This window comes from Schistocerca serialis, chromosome 3 (assembly GCF_023864345.2).
Source record: "Schistocerca serialis cubense isolate TAMUIC-IGC-003099 chromosome 3, iqSchSeri2.2, whole genome shotgun sequence".
Lineage (NCBI taxonomy): Eukaryota > Metazoa > Arthropoda > Insecta > Orthoptera > Acrididae > Schistocerca > Schistocerca serialis.
In genome coordinates this window covers 216,577,296-216,600,430 of record NC_064640.1, presented here as the reverse complement: position 1 = coordinate 216,600,430, position 23,135 = coordinate 216,577,296, and the positions used below count along the sequence as shown (strand labels likewise).

At 41.3% G+C, this 23,135-nt stretch overlaps 1 protein-coding gene across 4 annotated transcripts in view; it reads right to left on the bottom strand.

Annotated features, from left to right (window-relative positions):
* LOC126469944 (inner nuclear membrane protein Man1) overlaps positions 1–23,135 on the bottom strand; it is a 341,802-nt gene that overhangs the window by 124,487 nt on the left and 194,180 nt on the right. For all 4 annotated transcript variants that reach the window (XR_007586098.1, XR_007586097.1, XM_050097349.1 and 1 more), the window contains exon 5: positions 6,441–6,620. Coding sequence is in view for 2 of the 4 variants with exons in the window: in XM_050097349.1 (XP_049953306.1) it covers positions 6,441–6,620 (180 nt within the window). In the remaining 2 variants the exon portion in view is untranslated. The remainder of the gene's footprint in view (positions 1–6,440; positions 6,621–23,135) is intronic.

Sequence of the window (23,135 nt, the reverse complement as noted above, 5' to 3'; positions counted from 1 at the left end):
ATGGCCATCAGGCAGGGACAATGAAGTGACAGAATCATCAGAAAGTGGTCACTGTCACAAAGATTACCATGTACTGACCATTGTAGCAAAGCATTAAGACTGGGGGAGGAGACTGTATAAGGCTGATAGCCAAAAACATACCACAGGCAGCCCTGAAGTTGGCAGGAGTACAGTCATTGAGGGGAGACAGATAAAGATCAGAAAGAAGCAGGACAATTTGAAGGCCCCAACCAGCTGAAGTGGTACTTCTCCATATGGGGTGAAGCACACTGAAATCCCCAAGTAAGGAAAAATGGGATACAGATGACAACACAGTTTTTCACAGGGAGATTCTTGAATAAATGCTTCACAGAGCTCTTGCCTTATCAGATTTGTATTCAATCTTGAGCTTTTGATGACTTACTCCCTTGTCATGATCAGGAGATTTCAGTAGTCTGTGTGGAACTTACATATATAGTTGCTGAATTATGTTATGTAAAAGTCATTAAGATTTTAAGTTAGCCATCTCTAAGAAACAAACACACATATCCAATCATCAGAAAGGTATAAGCCCATAATATTCCTGCCTTTCTTTGGAGATACAACTAATTAAATAGGCAGAGCCATAGGACACAGTAACCAATCATTTTAAAACCATCCAGGAACATTACAAACTTGCTGCGTTGAGTAAAAAACATCCTTGGTCACGGTGCTAGTGTAATTTACATAATACCTGTGAATGAGGTGGCAGTTACATTGATTAGTTGTACAAATGAGTCCATAAAACTGCTGAGAGCAACAATGCCACATCGAATATCAATATTTTGACAAATCTGCTGTTGCCAAACACAGTCCCGAAGTGTAAATATTATCCAATACTTCTGTTCATTGGGATTCTGTCATCACAGAATTCATTCAGATCATCATCTGTAACAAAAACTTTAATCGAGATTCTGGCTACACCCTTGGTGGTGAATAGAAGTTAGTGCTTGATGCTGCAGACAACAGAAAATTAGCTGAGCCATCCACCATCTAGTGAAATTAGCATTGCTACCAATGTTCCTCAGACTTAAGACATCGATGTTACTCTCTTCTAGCATATGGAAGTTCCAGGACTTTGTGACGTCTTTACGACATAATTAAGCCTACGACATATAAAAGCACTACACAGCCTTCTGAAGTCTACTGATGATTAATGAGGAAGTTGTTGCGAGTTCAAGACTGACAAATGTGGAGTGGCAAGAGCTCTGAGAAGCATTTATTCAGTGGGAGAGTTGGTGGACTAAAGTAGGCATCTCAAGCAAAGTAAGTGCCCTGCCTGAAAGTAAATAAACATTATGATTGGTGATTGCAGTGCTCTTTTGCAGGCACAACGCTATTCCATCATGGTATTAAGGGGAATCCACCCATTGATGACCAAACCTATGTACAGATTTCTCTAGATGCACTCTCGCAGCCAGTACAGTTCAGAATGAATGCACGGTGACCTTTAAGAGTCAGAGAAAGGTCAACAGTGAAATGTGTTTCTTGGAGAGCAACACAGATCACAAAACAAGAGTAAATTAATTGTGGTTCTGGCAAGTGACAGTAATATCAACTGCATTTCCATTGGAGTTTCACATTGAGACTCTCCTGGTTAGGCCTGAAGAGGATGGGTCACACCGCAATATCACTATGTCACTGCTGGAGGTGAATCATCACCACCAAAAATCGGTTTGGGGTCCAACAGCTTGAGTATGTGGTACCCTGGGGGTCCCAAAAGTAGCCTTTCCATAAGATTTCTTCTTTTTCTCTTTCACAGTTTTTTGCAGTCAAGATTCTTGTGAGGGTTTATCTGTGAGTGTAGCAATGGAAGAAGAGCAGGCAGCCTTGGAACCCAAAGTTGGGGGGCTCTTTCAACTTGTTGGTTCCTGATCTGTGAATTTCTGGGAAGGGGGTTCTGGAAAAACAGCCCTGTCACCAGTATACACAAGATGATGATGCTGTTTTTCCAGTCGGGTATGGGGGGTGGTTCCCAAAGATGGGAGGGCCTACGGCCCCCGGATCAAGTTTACTTCTGTGCATCCCAAATGTCAATACTCTGAGGTACCATACTGCTGATGACCTAGCCAGAATACTGGTGAAAGTTGATATCACTGAGACTGGCCAAAATGATCACTTTTTTTTCCGAGATACAAAATATTAGAAGTCATATGTGACCTACAGTTCCTGGATTTTGGGCTGCTTGATTAGGGTAGCACACTTTGGAGATTGGAGAAAGTGGTCGTTTCCTCAACCGATATAGCATATGGTGAATTTTTGTGAAGTGGCCAGGACTGGCACTTAAGGCACTGCATCAGGGGTGGGAAATATGGCTCCCCACACTGCAGCAGTAACACGATTTTGGCCTTCTCTGGACGTGGACCCCTCAAAAGCAAGGATGAATTTGCCAACGTCAACCCTGTCATCCCGGCAGGCTTCAATGTATATGACATGCAAAGTGGGACCCTAATGTCTCCAACTGTCTGCCTAGTTCTTCATCAATCTGTAGCAGTAGATTTTGATGAAAAAATTAATCCATGTACCATGCTCAGGTTCTTATGGGGCGTACATCACCAAGTTGTTTACAACAGAAAATGTCTGGGACTGAGTAGGATTTGCCACTTCAACACTTTGGGGACCAAGCCCAAGTATTACTTGGGCCACAGTGCTGTGTTCAAAAGCCTATGCCCAACTGTAGCTCAGGCCATAATTTTCTCGAAGCATAAGCAACCTATCACTTGAAAACTGCATCCATTTCATATGAGACATCACTGTATGTGTCCTTTGGCAGGTTCTACTTTTTGTTGTCAATTTCTAGAATTAATTTGAAAGAAACAGAAGTGTACATAAGAACTGTTGTTGCAACTAACTGAGCCAATGCGCATTCACACTGTCAAAGTTTCGTGCGTGTATTCATCAGGTTTTGCTGTTTGCTGTAATTATGCTGCAAATATGTCACATTTGTTGAGTAACCATGAAAGTTTGAAAGCTCAGTAGGAATAATTAAATGATTTTGGGCTGTAGGGAGAAAATCTCAGTGGAAACAGACTGAAGAAGATTCATATTCAAGTAATCTGCATTCTGTTACAATTTTTCATCACTAGTATTGTTGCTACAGATACTGCTGCTATGATTACAGTTCATTTTTGTTTTACTTGTCTTAATCTCATCCTTTTTACAAATGACTCTCATGATCAAGCAGCATCCAACGTGGATTTCCAAGATTTGATTGGAAAAGAGGAGACCACTAGCAAAACAAACACGTAAGAAACAATCTGGTATTGGTCTGAATGCAATATATCTCTTTGCGTGCCAGAAAACTACAGATTTTTTCATGCAAAAGCCAATTACTTGTGAAACTGCTCAATAACTCACCTCACACCTTTTTAATCATATACTTTTTACCATCATGACTCTAAAATTTTTAATACAACAAATAACTAAAATAAGTATGAAAATAAACCTTGAAATTTTGTCTTTTTTAGTGTGTATTGCCTTTTAAGACAACTCAAACACAAACATTCCAGTAACATTTTAAATGACAACATAAATGGCTTGTTTTCTGGGCCTGAATTTTTTATAAGTGCCTGGACCTTAAAGTGTTTATTAAGATGGAACCACTTCATAATTTACTACAGGAAGAGTGTTTCCCAAATACATTTTCAGTATTCTCCACAAAGAATATTCACATAGTGGAAAGAAAGGCCCTTCTTTATCTGTTTGAGTATAAACCAGGAGTTGAGGGAGTCAGTGTCTGCAAGTTGCTTAGTTTTGTTTTCCTTCCATGGCATGGCCAAGGGTCATAACTATCTGCTCTGGATATTGGTCTGTCTGAAGAGACTGATGGAGCCTTATGGTCACTGGCTGATAACTTTAGTAATTTCATAACATCAGATATATGCCATGCCAATGCTTACTCCAAACTAGGGCTCTCCTCATGGTGCTGCACACATAGCAAAGGTCACCTAGCATGATGCCCAGTGACCAGAATCCCAGACAAACAGGCACTACTCCTCAGCATGCATGGGGAGCTAACATCTTGGGCATCATAGTGTGATCCCTGCATGGTCATGGGGCTACCACCATATGTGTACCTAATAACCTGCCTCATGGATTGGTTACCATGCTGTTTAAAGAGTGACCATCCCCACACTGCCCAAGCAATCTGCAAAAATTTTGAAAAGGTGGAGGTCAAATTCATATTTGGGGACTAATTGAAATTAAGTGAAATATGTGGTGTAAAATAAAAGGAACTGGGCAGGAAAAGTCACAACTGACACCCTACCAATCAACTAGGTTTTCAGCTAGTAATCTGTACTAGAGAATAGATCTGAGAAGAAAATAGTCAGCATGTAGAATTGCAGCACAAAAACAGAGGAAGTACTGCAATGGCTTGAGGCCCAATGCTCACAACAAATGCATTCACAAAAGAGTTGAGAGTCCCATGGGGGAACGAGAGAGTGGTGTGATGATGGTGTACCACAAAGTATCACCCCCCCCCACCCCCCCTACCCAAATAGTTCACACTTTAACAACAGTAAAAGCAATCTTTTCTATATGGACACAAAAACTCTCATCCTCCGAGTAACAAATCTGCACACTGGTGCAGAATGCTGACGAACAGTGCTCATCAGAGATCAGATACTTCTTAACAGACACCTATTCATGTATAACAACTTTTGTCTTTCCATTCAACATCAATCTCATTATAATATCTCTGTGGAATTTTAAGTTAAGATTTCCCAAGAAGCCAGAACCTGTGTCCCACTGCCTCTGATGAACTTTGGCATATTAATGGTTGGGGGGACTCAATAGCAACTACTGTGAAAGAATATACATCACTACACTTTTGTCTAAAAAAAATTAAGATTAAAAGTCATGAAGCACAATTTGTTTTCAACTACTTAGGATTAAAAAAAAATCAGGAAATTTTATTTACACATATCAAGTCCACAAACTAATAGTTTCCAAGAAGTAGTGATTGTGATTCATTAATATGTGCATAATGGGGCAAATACTTGCTAACTGGGCTGGTGAACAAGTGATAAACAGCTTGCATTTATATCACAGTGTGTATGGGTTCAAATCACAGTTCTTGCAAGAGATTTCACTTTTTCAGCAGAGAATGAAAGTCGTCCTAAAGTTATATAGTTACTTTAAATTAATCAAATTTTACTGTGAAAAGGGGAAAAATACCAATGAGCGCGCATTGCAAATTTTATTGACATTCTGAATGCCATCAGTGTGTGAGTAGAACACACATTAAGTGCAACGGATAGTCTACTGGCATATATTGTATCTGTATCTATCACTGTGTAGATGTTGCACTGTTGCCAACACACATTACAGTGTTCAAATTATCACCATATTTGATTTTAATTCACAGATATATAAAATCCTTTAACTTACAGACATTAGAGTAGTTTAAACTTACAAATGATTTCTACGTCTGTATAAATTATCATCCATCACCATTTCTCTGGTAAATCAATTTGTTGACCACTTTAAATGTGAACTATGCTCATAGAAAAAATATATGACTCCAGGTACACTTGAGGCCCCCACGCAAATTTGTAATACACACGAAATTAACAAACTGGAAATGTATCTATGCATTTACACTAAGCAGGCAAAGTATACCAGTTGCCAAACAAATGCAATATCTATTCAAGAGCAATGCTCGCAGCTGCTCATAAAGCTGCAATCACCAAACTGCACAGAAACTGGACAACAGAAGATTTGAGGGAAATAATGTAGTCTGACAAATCACAATTTCACCTCTTTTCAAATCGTGTGAGATGCTGAGTGCACTAACAGCCCAATGTGGCTTTTAAGCCACAGTGTATGTGGGGTGTAGTTCAGGTGGTTATTGTGACTAAGGCCCACTCTTTCAGGTGACTATGAACATGAAGTAGGATGTTTATTTAAATGTTGCCCTTTTTCCTACCTCTTCATTATGAGTGTGCTGTGGATACTTCTGTCTTCCAAGATGACAACAACTGTGTTCAGAGAGCTACATGCACACATTCCTAGTTCTACAAACTCTCAGGTAACCTATCATAGCTCATCTGGCATACTAAATCATCCAATCTTAATGCTACAGAAAACATCTGAACAAACCGGTGGAGTCTTTCCTTCATCCAAACTTAATGCTATAGAAAACATCTGAACAAACTGGTGGAGTCTTTTCTTAACTGACTTGTACCCATTATCAAGGCTAGAGATGGTGTTACATGATATTAGCTTGATGTCTTCTGGGAGTGACAAATTTTCTGTCTGTGCGTCATTACATAAAAATCTGAGGTGTATGTTGTCAATGCTAGTTACACTGCCCCAGCATTGCAGAGAAGAATGCAAAGCAACTAACACAACAAAATCTTGGTCCTCAAGTGACTGCAGATATCAATACATTGTCATCGCCAAATAAGCGTTATACTTACATAAAAATATCCCTTCTCTTTCACGTAAGCCAAGAGAGCAGAACTTGTCAAAAGTGTCCGTTCTGCTTGTCCATATAGCGACAGGCAGGCATATTCTTCAGATTTCTCTTGAATGAGTGGAGCAGCAATCTTAAATAAACTGGTAGCTGCGTGCAGCTTATCCCTCGGCACACAGTTTCTCTAGAAAACAAGAGGAACCAAGTTAACACAATGCAAAAAGTAATTCAAATTTGATTCATAAATACTCTTAAAAATAGCAAACTGTAATTTTTCTCAATTTTTCTAATGAGAACACGGTAAATTATTACAAACTGAAGTTCTCTTACTTGACAGTCAGGGTCTTCAGCCAGTGTGCAGTATTTATGGTTATCTGATAAGTCACATGCCTTAAACATTTTATACATATAATATACCCTCTTTTTTGTTAAACTTTTCGTTTGTGTGTGTGTGTGTGTGTGTGTGTGTGTGTGTGTGTGTGTGTGTGTGTGTGTGTGTGTATATATTTCTTAGACAGCAAAAGGACACCAAGCAACTTCTTTCACTCTGTGATAAATACACAACAAGCACAGATTGGCACAGACTGGAAATTGTAATCTTTGAGCAACTCAAAGCCACAAACTTATCAAAAGACCAGTGTACATGTACTACATTTATGCTGCTGCCTAGAAATATTAGAAGCAGTGGTAGCTGATTTGATTTGTGCATGCTCAGACTTGATGGCTGATTTGAATAGCACATGTGCAAAGTCAGAGTGCACACAATTCAGATCAACTGCTGTTGCATCTAGCTTTACAAGGCAGCAACAGAAATAAATTACAGATCCACCGAACTTCTAGTGTTAATGACCCTTGAGTTCTTCCATCATATATCCAATAAGATGAAATAGTGCTCATGCAAATACTATAATGATGACTGTGCAGATACTATAATGAAAACTACGGGAGTAACTTCACCACCTGAAAATGTAAATAGTATTTTCTTGAAAAGTGATAACTGGTCCTGTACAAATGGACTGTTACTGAATTTAAATACAACACAATAAGCGCAGTTCAGTTCTGTACAACATGTGACCATACCATTAAAAATAATTAACAAGTGCAAATCTCTGAATGAAACAGAATATTCTAAATTATTAGGGGTTTATATTGATAAGAAACTGAACTGGAAGCAACAAGTTACAAATAATCTTAAATGTCTAAGGTCTGCAACATTTGCATTATGGATAATACACCATTTTGGAGATGAATATGCCAAGAAGTTGAATTATGTTTCCATTTTCATTCAATAATGTCTTATGGCATCATATTCTGGAGTAACTTGTCATTGAGGGAAAAAATGTTTTTTTGCAAAGAAGCAGGTATAAGTGTAATATGTGGTCCCATTATAGAATATCTTGTACACAGCTATTCAAACACTTGGTCATACTGGCAGCAACCTCACAGTACGTTTATTGCCTTATGAAATTTGTTGTCAACAATAAATCAGTTTGACGACATTCACAAATATAACACCAGAAACAGAAATGAGTCACTACAAATTAAAATGCAGTTACGGGAGCCTGTTTAATAAGACATAGGGCTGTGTTAATGGCTATCAGCTCCACTGTAAAAACACTAAATGTCCCCAGCAACAAATATTGTTCCTGACTGACAGATGATGTAAAAGTACATCCCGTCCTACTCTGGTTTTAGAGTTGTCAGTTTGATTGACCATAGCCTCCTAATACTCCTGACGAACTAAGAGAAACAGGTGCCAAAAGGTCATGAGGACAACAAACTTTAGATCCTTGTAATACATTACTCCTGATAGGTGGTCTGAGAACTAAACCAAGGAACGACGTCTGGGAAATACGGGGAGCACATTCTAAGGTGGTTAAGTGGAGGTCTTGGCAGAGGGCCTCAAGGCACTTTCAAACTGGTAATATTGGTAATACCACCAAATGGTGGGTGGCAGGAGGTCAATGCCCTTGAATGCAAAAAGAATTTGGTAAGTTAGATAATTAGGAAACTGTCAGATGGTGGCTGCATATACGAGCACAAGTTGGTACTGAAGAGGGAAGAAACCTGCTTTGGCAAGAAGACTGTCTACAGGACTAGTGCAGAAGACACCAGGTGGCCAATCTTACTCCACAATGACTGACTGGATCTGACAACCTCAAAGCAGAAAGTGCTGCTGAGCTGTAAACCTGGCAATGCAAGAGCAGGACAACAGCAGCAAAGCCAATCAAAGAAGTAACTGTATGACTGGAAAAATGAAATATGCAAAACAAGAGTCTAATTGGTATGTCACAAAATAACAAAACCAATTATGTCTGTGAGAAACACGAAACAATAGTCTGAGAAAGATATGAATAAAAATTAGTAAGTTTGAATCAATGTTTATGAAGAAATGTCTGGAACTTTAGAAACAGATCACATGGGTTGGCATGCAATGTTTTGCATCCAACACAGTAATCTAAAAGTGTTAGAATGTGGAGTTAAAGCTTTGTTTGAAATGTGTACATAACAGACAGATGACTGGAAAAACATAGGTCTTACTTTGACCACGCTGTGGATTTTCAATGTATGACCCCTTCCCGCTCTTCTAGGGGTATCACGATTGTCACTGTTGTAGTGCTCCACGTGCTCTACCACCTAACAGACAGTCACCTCCTGCCCTAGCCTTCGTAGGTGAAGAAGACCATCAAGGATATTATGGACTACTTTACCTGTTGGGTACAAGTGTTGTAAAGAGTTGAGGGCACTCAGGAGTCTGAACAGATGAGAAATAAAGCAGTCACAACACATCTAATCTCTTCTGTTGCCCCCAAGAATGCACAAAATTCAGCATGAAACACAGTGAATTCTTGAGGTAACAAGATCTTGATAACACGAGCAGGGAAAGAACAGAGTGCCAAATTGTGTCCCTCTGTTTGTAACCCTCTATGAAAGCAGCTACACAGTGTGGTTCTCATTTAAAATGACATAAAATACTGCATTAAAAAAAGATGCAGGAGTACAGGTTCTCTTGTACCACACTAAATCTAAAATGACTCTGAGCCTCTGCAGTACACAGAGTCGTTATAGCTACGGGCTCCAGGAGTTCCATGGACCAACTCGTTTCCACTCCAGGGCATACCTCTGGTACGTAATTCATGCACTGTAATATTATTTCTGAGAAGATCCGAAGATGACAACTAAATACTGTTGAAACTGGTCATTGAGTAAACGAAAATATAATCGTGGTTGCAAAAAATATTATTTATCACCAAATATCAACTGTGCCCAGCAACATGTTCAGCTCACATAATTTATTCAATAAAAAATGGATCACAGATTTTGTATTATGGTTTGTTATAAGAACAGAAAAATTACAGTAATGTTTTATAAATGTTAAATATTGCTGTATGTGAGTCCAGTTATGAGTAAACTAATGCTTTTTGAATGGCATAAGCATTCTGAAGTAGTTCATGAAGATGATGAGCACCTTGGACTCCCCATGAAGTATCATGATTTCCTGTCAATTTAGGAGGCAATCTGAGCAGCCCTCTTGGACAGTTTGGAGATGCTGCTGCCATTTTATGATCCAGTAAAGTCATCAGAAGATCAAAACCATCATCAAAACAATTTAGACGAGATACCTGCATGGTGCAAAAAGTGGCAACTGATTTTAAACAACAGAAAGTGTGACGTCACAAGCATGAATATTAAAAGAAATCTATTAAATTTTGGTTACACAATAAACCACACAAATCTAAAGGCTGGCAATTAAACTAAATAGTGGGAATTACAACTGCAGCATTCTCTGGAACAATGACTTAACTGAAATCCAAATCAGTCAGTAGTTCTTACAGATTACACTATCCCATCACATATTCTGAAACCATAATATTTCACGAATATTTGACTGAAATTTAGTCCGTGTTCCAGAGTTTAAAATGAATAAAAAACCTATCTAAAATGTCTAATTCTCTGTAATCTCAATACATTTCAGTTATGTCATTGTTCCACAGAATACCTCAATTACAAACAACTTACATTGGAACTATTACACAGATCTTGTTGAGGGGAAAGAGAATCTAGGACTGTGTTTTATTAGAAGATGCAACAGGTCTACTGGAGAGACTGCCTAGTACACTACATTTGTCAACCTAGATAGGGAGAGTTGATCATAGAAATAAAATAAGAAAAATCAATAAAGGTAAAACTAAGGAGTGCTTCAGGGTCAAAATGAGCATAAAGGCACTCTCTCTGAGCCCACCTTGTAAGCCGATGTCAAACAGTGTCATTACATAATGATTATGAATGTGCTTTTAAAGGGCCTCAACCTTTTTGTTTTTAGTCTATTCTCTTGGACAAGCATTTGAAACGAAAATATTGTGTAAGAGATTGTTTAAGGTAGCTTCTTGGAAAAATTACAGTTGTTTGTCCAACTGGAGCTCAAATCTAAGACCTTTGTCTTTCACGGGCAAGTGCTCTACCAATTGAGCAACCCCAGCACAACTCACCTGTCCTCACAGTTTTACCTCCACCAATATCTTGTCTCCTACCTTCCAAACTTCACAGACATTCTTCTGTACACCTTGCCGGACTAGCATTCCTGGAATCCTTTTTTCCAGAATGTTAGTCACACAAAGTGTGCAATAGAATTTCGGTGAAGTATGGAAGATAGGGGATGTGGCACTGGCAGAAGTAAAACTATGGGGATGGATCATGAATTGTGCTTGGATAGCTCAGCTGGTAGACCACTTGCCATAACAAGGCAAAGGTCCCATGTTCAAATCCCAGTCTGATGAACAGTTTTACTCTGCCAAGAAGTTTCAGATCAATGCAAACATGGCTGCAGAGTCAGAACTCATTCTAGATAGTTTCAAGTAGTTGTGAGTGTTAGAGAAAAACTGTGTGACATGGTGTTAATGGTATATTTATTAAATATATCGTTAAAAGATGTTGCTAACACACAAAAAGTAGGCATATCAAAGAAAGGAAGAGCTTGGCTGTAGGCCCTGTTCATTACACAAGCCTTGTCGGAAGGTGTGCTCTCCACTCCTCCCCCATTACATTGGTAATAATTTTTTCTCTTCTGTCAGGTCAGGGAAAGAGTCATTTTCATGGTATGAGATTAAATCTTGTTATACAATCCACTTTCTTAGAGGAGGTTTAACACTCTGATTGTACTTTTTATGTTATCAGCCAGAAACTTTTCTAGGGACTGATCAATCTGTAGTTTACTGTGTACACTCTTTGACATAAAAACTTCCAAGGGCTGGATGCCGCAGATTCTAAGTCTGCGCAGATCGCGACAAGGGACAAATAAACTGACCACGTTGATAATTTGCTAAGTCCAGCTGTCTGCACAGTCTGGCAACACTGTAGACTATGGCAGTTCCTGGAGGAAGCCTTGTTGTCTGTTCAAGTTGCTACGCTATGTTTACGCCCATGGTCTAGCAGTAAACAGCGTGCCGCCTGAATGTAACATCTCGCACTTTGAAACATCTCGTTGCCTACATTTTTATAGCGCCTTTCATCTGAATACTAGAGTCTTTAGTGTAATGGTAGCACAGCTACAATGTATTTCACTTTCTGACACACCGATAGTAACAATTATGTCCAATAACATTTTTTGCGCAAGATTTCTTGGCATACTGTCTTCTTATGAATGTTGAATGCATCAGAGCTCTCCAGGGCCCATGTGCCAGCTACCAGCAGCGGCTGCCTCAGCAGTACTGTGCTGCCTCGCACTTTGCAGACAGCGTCAGCTACCACTCATCACCCTGGATAGTATAAAATGCTTTACTGTTGTTGAGTGGTACTATACAAAAAATGTCTACAATTTGCATTTCACACTTGACAGCAATGGAGACAGACAACCTGTTTTTATATGATGATTACTGAATTACACTAATAAGCAAGACAGGAGTATGGTTGAAAATTAATTTTATAGTTTGTGATCCAATCTGTCTACCTTACTACATTGTTTATTGTTATTCTTAATGCTTTATATCTCGTTTATTTCCCTATTAGAATCAATTCTTCATGCAATTTTTTCGCCAGAAATGTTTATGTTTTCGTAAAGCCTCAGTCAGCAACTGCAATTAATTGCACGAATAACCTGCAGTGCATGCACGCACGCAGCAGCACTTTACGTTCAACCGATTATGACTTGGCTGCTGCTTAAGGGGAGTTGGAACGCCCTATCCCGACAAAGTTAAATTTAGTGACTTGGCTTCCCTGTATTTCGGGAACCACTGTAGACATTGACATGAAACTTCTTCAGAACATTAAACTGTATGTTCTGAGTCTACACAACTACAATAATTGCATTTCCGCCACTGCTTTCGGAAATACAATTTTTTAATTACATGGTTAAAATCTTGTGTACTTTTCTGCATGTTACCCTAGATAATTTTAGTTATACATAACATTATGTTCTTCTTTTAGTTCAGTAGACTCAGGATATGTATGTTATTACTCCCTGAAAATTTGAATACTCTACTCGAAGTGGTTTCTGAGATTTGGGGAAAATGCAACAGAAAATATAAATTTTCATAAACGGCTTCTCAAGTTTCAAAACACTGTAACTCACTTAATATAAGCTTATTTTTTTTATTTTTAGTCACTCAGAAGCACCCTGCACCATACTGTGTATCATTCACTTGATCCTTTTCCAAGGTTTTTCTTCTTTCTGGACGTCTTAGTGGCCAACTGTACTGCGTACCCTGCTTCATCAATGGGAACCTTGTTCATCTGTTTATGTTCTCTGATGCAGTTTGCTCGAGGATTAATTCCTATATGCTGTAGCACTTTCACCCTACCAATGTTGCCATCATTAGAAGCAATAACAGCATTACTGACCCCCACTTTAGTGTCTTCATTCCAACAAAAACATTTTTTGGTAAGCGAATTCATTTAAGATTATTGAATGACTCATTGGGATTTTCAGTCTGACTATGCAGACACTGCTTCAGTAATTCAGGATTTGCCAGGTCTCTGTAAATAGGTTTTATGATATCCATGACTGCTGCTGGGATGGACTGTTTATGGCTGTATGAACTGTTTGACTACTGGGCATTGTGGTAATTGCACCATGAATCAGTCCAGGAGGGCAAAGGTGGTGTATTGGTTTTTCATCAGTTGACAATCTTTGGAAGAAGGTATCCCATACTGACTGCTTCATTTTCAACCAATCCTCAGTAGGCCCTATTATTTCTAATGGCCATCCTGTAATATTGCTGTGGTTCATCATTTTGACTGTCAGCCTGCCTCTTATGGTTTTACCATTAGAAAGTTTTGTCTCTCAAACTTTGTTTCAACTTCCTCAACCTGATGCCCATCCTCTTCTGAACATGACCAACACATTCCGTGATAATCTTCTCACCATAAGGCTGAGTGGCTACTACACTATTATATGCTTTTGAGTCTCCATCACCTAAGAACTTAGTGTAACATACTCCGCTTTCGTTCACAGACCGACTAAAAATTTCAATAGAGGCCTCCATACCATCACTTCTTCCTTCATCATTTCTGTCACAGATATGCCGTTCTTCATCCCCTGATTTACATTTATAACAATGTTTTGTTAAAATCTGGAAATCTTTTACGTTTCCAGTATCCACAGTCCACACTGGTCACTGCAGCAACAGAAGTCTTAGAACTTTAGCCGCACTTCTGCCAAGCACCACCAAAAGCTACTGGTATGTGAGTCATACCATCATTTATTTCAACAGCTTTGTTTGCAGCACCCCTCATTCTCACATGCAACAGATTCCACAGCAGTTCCAATAAATCCTGCATACTTGTTGATTTTACAAGGTGGGCATTGCATATTCATCATGGCACACACTGTTTCTGCTCCAGTGTGTCCTTTGCCAATAGCTCTCAACCCACAAAGCCACGTAATATTTATTTCAGATTAATTATCTTTAATATTATCAAAATTCCAAAATGAATGATTATATTTACAACTGGCACAATTAATGATAAGTTTCCTGGCTAGTCCGTTTCATACCTCACTGCCTTCATGTAAACTAACTGGCCCTCCACATACTTTAAAACACACACATTCACCTAACACCCTTGTTAGGATGTGTAAATCTATCAGAATATAACCTAGCCTATCATTTACATCACTTTCGTTTTGAGAAAACTGCGTATCATAACGTTTTATTTTAACCTTCAAAGCACTAATGGGTGTTTCTCTAGATACTGACACCCACGTTCCTTAAAAACACTTCGTTTTGGCGTCTTGCTTTACTTTTTGAGAGATTTACCAATCTTTTCATCACTTTTCCTTGGAAAAACATTAGCACTTCGACATACAACGCGTTTTTATATGAGGGTAAGTCAATTATCCGCAAATTAGTTATATTTTTGTTTATTTTGGTGGTACTGTCGTTCTACGCTGATGACACATGCTTTGTTTATTTGTTGTTATATCTTTGCAATTTTCAAGTTACTAGGTTAGTTTCGTTATCTGGGCTGCTCCGTTGTCTATTTGCACCAAAGAAGAGCAACGTTCAGTGATCTGGTTTTTTTTTTTTTTTTTTTTTTTGTTGGAAGGTCTATCAGGGGCCGACATTCATTGGAGACTTTCAGTACAATACTGGAACAGTGTTTTGCCACAATGGAGAGTCTACGAATGGATTGAAAAATTCCGAAATGGTCGCACAAGTGTTACGCATGATGAAGGAGCCAGACGACCGTTTACCGCCACAAATGAAGAAACTATTGAGCGTTCACGTGAAATGATTCTTTTAGACAGCCGATTAACTATTGACGAAGTGGCATATCGTCTGCAAATTAGTCACGGTTCTGCCTAAGTAATCATCCACAACAGACTTGGGTTTCATAAAGTCTGTGCAAGATGGGTCCCAAAACAACTCACACAGTTGTATAAACAAATCTGGATATCTGCAAAAAACATTTGGATCGCTATGGTAACGGAGGAGACAACTTCTTAGACAGGATCATTACTGGTGACGAAACATGGATCCATGATTACGAGCCGGAGAGTAAACGGTAGAGTATGGAATGGAAACATCCAAATTCGCCGTGCAGGAAAACTGATGCTTATGATTTTTTTTTGGGACGCACAAGGTCCAGTACTGGGACATTATGGGGAAAGAGGCACAACAATAAACAGTGTACGTTACAGTGAGAAGCTTACTTCCAGCCTAAGCCTGCAATTCGAAGCAAACGCCGAGGATTGCTGTTGCACGACAATGCCCGTCCACATACTGCTGCCCACACTGCTGAAACACTCCAGAAACTCAAATTTGAAGTACTGGATCATCCTCCGTATAGTCCGGAGCTTGCCCCTTCTGACTATCACCTGTCTGATCCACTCAAACAGGAATTAAGGGGCCGTCGATTTGCCTTGGACGAAGTAGTGCAAGAAGCGGTGCATTCCTGGCTCGCAGCTTAACCAAGAACCTTCTTTTAAGAGGGTATCAGGAAGCTTGTACAACGATGGACCATGTGCATTGAAACGCAAGGAGACTATGTCGAAAAATGATATTCTTGTAAGTTTCCTATTTGATTACAATAAAATTTTATAACTACTTTGCGGTTAATAATTGACTTAGCCTCGTAGAATGAAACGATAGGATTCTGTTTTTGACAGTGCTACCAATACAAACGTGTAATTTAACAGAATGAGATTTTCACTCTGCAGCAGAGTGTGCGCTGATATGAAACTTCCTGGCAGATTAAAACTGTGTGCCGGACCGAGACTCGAACTCGGGACCTTTACCTTTCGCGGGCAAGTGCTCTACCAACTCAGCTACCCAAGCACGGCTCACGCCCTGTCCTCACAGTTGTACTTCTGCCAGTACCTCGTCTCCAACCTTCCAAACTTTACAGAAGCTCTACTGCGAAAGGCAAAGGTCCCGATTTCGAGTCTCGGTCTCCCAGGAAGTTTCATATCAGTGCACACTCCGCTGCAGAATGAAAATCTTATTCTGGAAACACCCCCCAGGCTGTGGCTAAGCCATGTCTCCGAAATATCCTTTTTTTCAGGTTCACAGGAGAGCTTCTGTAAAGTTTGGAAGGTCGCACTTCCGCCACTCATTTCTTTGGGAAAAAGGCTGGCGGGTAATTTGAAGAGCTCAAAATCTCAGCAAAGTGTTGACCCAATGAGTTAGAAATTGCGGCTGGGTCCACTAAGGTATCATACGCGACAGCGAGTCCAGAGATCGGCGAGAAACTAGACGTGCCGGATAACAGTCGAATTTGACGCCAAACTACAGATGAGAGAGTGAAGGTGTTAAAGGAGCTGGTAAAGAAGTCCCAGCTTGGGTTCTTGCTATCACGGATGATGCGATGGCATCGCGCACGTAACTGCTTATAGCGGATACAGTTGATCAACGTAGGATAATGTCGGAAAATGTAAAGAACACACCTCCGCTCGCGTATTGCGTCACGGCATGCCTCGTTCCACCAAGGAAAAGAGGGTCAAAGGGGAGGTACGAGGTATTGAACGTCCCACGGCTGTAAGGATAACTACTGTAACATGAGTGACCTGATCGTCGATGCTAGGAAATTGACTATCATCAAATGTCGCTAGAGAGGAGAAAAGTGTCCAATCGGCTTGGGAAAACTTCCAGCATCTGGGGCACATAGATAGTGGATGTGGCTGTAATAGAAGGACACATGGAAAATGGTCACTCGAGTGCGTATCAGCAGGAGCGAATCATTCAAAGCGCCGAGCTAACTGAACAGTATTGACCAAAATGTACAAATGAGAGAAGTTTGACGTGGAGACAGACAAAAATGTAGGTTCCCCAGTGTTGAGGTAAACAAGATCCTCTTGGTGGAAGAGGTCAACAATCAATAGAGTGCCTCGCGGACAGGAATGCGGAGATCCCCAAAGTGGGTTGTGGGCAATGTAGTCTCCAACCAGCAAATAGGGGGGCGGGAGCTGACCAAGGAGATAAAGGAGATCGGCTCTTGTCATTGTTGTGGACTATGGAATGCATACAGTACAAAGAGAGAAGGTGCATCCAGAAAGGGAGGACCGACAGCAACAGCTTGGAAGGAACTGTTTAAGGGGATTGGGTGATAATGGACATCCCCTGTGTGCCAGAGGGCCATCAACTGAGGGGACATCAAACCAGAGTGATTGGAAATGAGGGAAAACAAAGCGATCGTGGGGACATAGATTTGTTTCCTAAAGAGAGAAGACAACTGGGAGTAGGATCGTAAGACGATCGACAAGGCATCCCGATTGGCTCGAATTCCACAGATATTCCAATGGATAATTGACATAGGGTGGGCAGAAAAGGGAAAAATCTCACCACAGTTGACATCAACTCAACGACCGTGGGGAGCCGGCGACCGACAGCGTAGAACAGCATTCAGCCAAAGGCAGAAGATCCTGATCCATAGGTTGTTCGGGGACAGCTCCTGCTGCCAGCGATCAGACAGTTGATCGGCCGTCAGTGGTGCGTCTCAGCGACACAGAAGATGGTAAAGGGCAGTTACCGCTGGGTGGCACTGTAGATGAGACACGGCATGGCACGGAAGGAGAGGAACTGTCTCTCTTATGAGCTTTCTTGGAAGCAGGATGTTTTCATGAGGGGGGAATTGATGGTTGTGAAGTTGGGGTAGGTAAAAAATCTTCACAACTATGCTCTTTTTTGGAAGTCCGGGCATCCAATTTTGGGGCCCGTGACTTAGCAGGAGCTGATGAAGGGTGAATCGTAGAGTGAGCAGGTGAGAGTGAGGAGGTTGAACGGGCGATCTTTGGGGTGGCCGATCTGACGACTGTGGCACTAAAGGTGAGATCACAAGTCTGTGTGGCTACCTCCTTAGTAGGTCGAGGAGATGCAAGAACAGTGCTATATTTACCCGCTGTCAGCACAGTGGGCTTTATACTGGCGAATAACTTCCGAACAGCAAATGTAGACAGCTTTTCCTTCACTCTGATTTCCTGAATAATTCGTTCATCTTTGAAAATAGGGCAATCTTGAGAGGAAGCAGCGTGGTCACCCTAACAGTTGATGCAACGAGGGGATGGAAGTGGACAATCACCCTCATGGGCATCCCTGCCACATGTAACGCATTTGGCTGGATCGGAACACGACTGGCTGGTATGATAAAACTGCTGACACCTACAGCAACGAGTAGGGTTGGGGATGTAAGGGTGAACTGAAATGATCTCATATCCGGCTTTAATGTTCGACGGAAGTTGAACTCTGTCAAACATCAAGAAGAGAGTATGGGTCAGTACTAAGTCCTTGTCAACCCTTTTAATGACTTGATGTACAGCCATTACACCCTGGTCAGACAAGTAGTTGTAGTTTTGAATGTCCTCGTTGGACAATCCGATGAATGAATGTGTATAAACCACCCCGCGTGATGAATATGAAGTGTGGTGCGCTTCCACCCAGACAGGGAAAGTGTGTAACAGTGTAGTTTGCAGCAATTTTTGTGCCTGGAGGGCACTGACTGATTCTAACAACCAGGTACCATTTCGTAATCAGGAACAAGACTTTACAGGACCTGCAATGGCATTGACACCTTTCTGAATAATGAAAGGGTTGACTGTGGAGAAGTCTTTACCTTTGTCAGAATGAGAAACAACGAGGAACTTTGGCACTGAGGGAAGAACTGTCCGTGGCTGTGACTCATTTTGCTTTCACTTGTGGGAAGAATTTGTAAACGTAGAAGAACCCATTGCAAAAGTATGCCCCATGATTACCGGCATCTTCGAAGCCGTGCTCCTTCCTCGTAGGGGGCCTCTCTGAGGACACTCACGCCTTAGGTGATAGTCCACACCTCAGGTTACACCTCCCGACAACAGACGAAGGGAACAATTGAAATGTTTGGAAGGTAGCAGCTCGGATAATCACCAATGCCTTGGCCTGGCCTTTACCAGGGGGGTACGTATTTGTCATATCTGTCTACCTGCAGCGGGGAATTACGCGTTACCTCGTTGCCGGCTACGCATGTGGACGTGTGGGTCGGTCTTCGGACACACACAGGGAGCAAAGAAAGAGAAAGGGAGGCACAAGGAAAAGGAAAGAAGAGGGGTCTCAAATGCCGCAGCGGAGAAGAGTGTAAAGAGAAGAGGCAAGGAAAAGAGAAGGACAAAGGGAGGACAGAGACTTTCCAGCAGAGAGAGCAAAGAAGAAAAACTAGTCTTGGTCACAAGCGTCCATCTCCAGATGTAGGCACAAAATATATTCCCAAAGAGAGAGAGAAGGGACAGGGGTGGGGGGGGGGGGAGGGGGGAAGATAGGGGTTGGGGAGGGATGTGGAAAAGGAGGGTGTGCAGCCCGGAAAGGAAAGAGCTGAACTAACTCGGGGTCCCATGCTCGTACACACATATGCACAAAAGAGTTGTGGACCTCCTGGGGGGGGGGGGGGGGTCCTCGGGAGGAAGGTCAAAGCGGATCGTGAAAAAATGCACGAGTTCAAAGCAGTTGTGAGCACGCAATTTTGTTTCCTGGAGGGAGAGTACAAGCAGATGCTGCAATTCTGAGAGCAGCCGAAAGTCCTCTTTGTTGAATTGAAACTTCCAAACGTTCCATTGGAGGAGAGTCATGACGAGGAAAAAATTAAGGGGTGTCACCTCAGAACCTGCTGAGTGTCAGCCTTTGAAGACACACTGCTACAGGGCGCAGAGGTTGGAGGATCTTGCTCCATGAGGTCTACAGAGGTGTCAGCATTCTCCTTCTGTCGGTCTGTAGAGTCCAGGGCAGAAAAATGAATGGTGGTGCGCACCAGCGACACGGAGGTCAGACAGGCAAGGGTATCATGTGGCGACACCACTGAAAATGATCTCCAAGTTGGTGACGGATAAGATCATGTACCTTCATTTGACTTCTTGGAGTCTTTCCAGCTGGCAGAGGAAGACTCAAATGTGTGTTGGCTGGAGGGATGCAGGAAGTGTTCAAAGGAATATTCCTTCTTTCCTTTCCTGCCTGACATTTGTGTAGCTTGTGACTTCGCCCCATGAGGCAAAAGTCTGGTGGTTTGTTGCACAGTTCTAGTAGAAGACAGGGACACTACCAACACACTGGGCGATTTCACAAATGCAGTGCTAAATTTGACGTTACATGTCTGTGCGGCCATATCCTTCGTGGAGCGAGATGTATCAAGAGCAGTACTGTAGGTCCCAGATGGTAGAATGCAGGGCGTCCAACTAGCCAACAATTTGCGAGCGACCAGGTAAGGCACTTTTTCCTTCTCCCACATCTCATCAAGACACATGGGTCAATCACAGGAGGAGGTGGCATGGTCGCCATTGCAGTTGACACAGCAATGAGAAGGAGGTGGACAATTGCCCTCGTGAACATCCCTACCACAGGTTACAATTTTGGCAATGTGTCAACAGGACTCTCAAGTGTGTTTGTAATGATGACACTGGTAAGCAGTGCATTGGGTTAAGAATGTGTGGTCCTAGTGTGATAACTTCATAGCCTGCTTTGATCTTTGGTGGAAGCGTCATTCTATCAAGAGGTGAGAAAAAAAGTGCATGTGAGCACTACGGAGGCATCTACTTGTTTCATCATCCAATGGATTGCAATTATACCCTGATCAGAGAGGTACGTTTGGATTTCTGCCTCAGTCAGACCATCGAGCAACCTAGTGTAAATAACACTGCTGGATAAATTTAGCATTCGACGGGCTTCAACATGAAAAGGATAGCTGTGGAGGAGCATAGCTCCAAGTAATTGTTGTGCTTGAGAATTAGATGTAGTCTCCAAAAACAAAGTGCAATTTCGTAAATGAGAGCACGATTTCACAGAGCCAGCAACTGCATCAACACCTTTCTGAATAATAAACGGATGTACTGTAACAAAGAACTGATCGTCTTCAGTACATGAAACCACGAGGAATGGTGGTGCAGCTGGGAGCCTCATTCTGTTCACTTTTAGTAGATGTTGACAGCGAAAAAGACAATTGGCCCATTGCGAAAAAATCCTCCATGATTGCCAGTCTCTCCGATGGTGCGCTCCTCCCAACTGGGAGGGGGGGGGGGGGGGGGGCTGGCTGATAAACGGGTGCACCAGCCTTAAGAGACTGTTCATAGCACATGTGAAACCTCCCGAAAACCTGACAGAGACAAATTGGCACTTTAGCAAGACAGCAGCTCAGATAATCACCTCTCCCTGTGCCTGACCTTTTCCAGGATGTACATGCGAACCCCACTTGTCAACCTGAGGCTGGGAATTACGTGTTACCCAGTCACCTGTTACGCATCAGACATGTGGGCTGGCTTTCAGGAGCAAACAGGGAGAAAGAAGAAAAAGGGGACCCTCAAACACTGAAGCGCAGGAAGGATAGGAGAAGGGGAAAGAAAAAAAAGAAAGAAGAAACGAAAGACAGTGAAGAGACTGTTCTGATATCAGCGACTGAATATGTTGAACATATTTCCAGCAACATCCCAGACATGTTCCCCAAGGGAGGGCAAAAAGAATAGCAAGCAGACAGACATGCAGCACGGAATGGAAAAGATGCTGCAAACGCTGGGGCCCCATGGTAGCCAAGCACGAGCCTGTCAAAGAGCGGCAAGCCCCCTGGGGGAATTGTTACTTAGGTGACAAATGTGGATTTGACAAATTTAGATGTGTTCCTAAGCTTTCTGCAAGCACTAAACCGATACATTTGACCAACTAAAACAGGAAATGTTTTGTTGCAGACCTATCTCCAATATTTTACTCTTTGAGTCGGAAGAAAAGTCCGATAGTATTGTTTCAAACATTGTGACTGATTCCAGAGGCAATACAGAAGTTGTATCCATAACATATAACCTGGGAGAGTCTGAGATGAGACAGAGATAGAAGTTCCATTAAAGTGTTTCAGATGGACATACAACTTCCATGCAGCTAAATGAAGGTCCTGATCCCAGTGTCACAAATTTACGTAAGAGGAAGAAGATGAGTGTTGAGGGCAAAATGTATCTCCTGCTCATAAAACAGGGCAGACTGAAAGGGAGAAAGAATCCGCAAAATTGAAAATAAAATACCTAGAGGTGTCTATAAAGGAACATACAAATTTATTTCTCGTGATCATGGGTATGGCTATGAGAACGCCCCACACTGCTATTTCAGTTGATTCAAAAAATGATACGGAATTTAGGACTTAAATGATTGATATAATACTACAAATGATAAGTTTAAGAGTCTGTCGGAACAGACCTATTATTTGAGACTGGTGATCTTAGGGACATGATGTATTTGCTTTTAATATAAGATTAAAGTGCTATTTTTTTTACTACATTTTGTAAGTTTCTTAAACGCAGCTTGCCATTTTAATAAACACAATTTATATTACGTTCCGTCTCTCTTTGTTGCTGTACACCTGTCAATGGTGGGAGAGTAAATAATGACTTATCTCACTGATTCAGTACTATGCAGAAGTTATTACCTACATAATATGCAAGAGTGTTAATAAATATTGATTTTCCAACTGTTTCACTGTCTTCACCTTAAAAGAGAAATGTGACAACATGTAGCTGGAAGGGGTTCATTTACCATCTGCAAACATTCGCTCTTAATAATAAATGAGGAATTACTCAACTTTCTATGACATGTTAAATGCTACACGTTGTTAAACTATTACACCTGTGGCAAAGATAAAAATTGTTTTAATAATTTTAATCAAAAATTTTTGTATTACATTGATTGATTGATTAACTGAGAGGGGTTATGGGACCAAACGGTGAGGCCATCACTCCCGCGATTCTGAAGTGCGTCACAGAAGAAAGAGG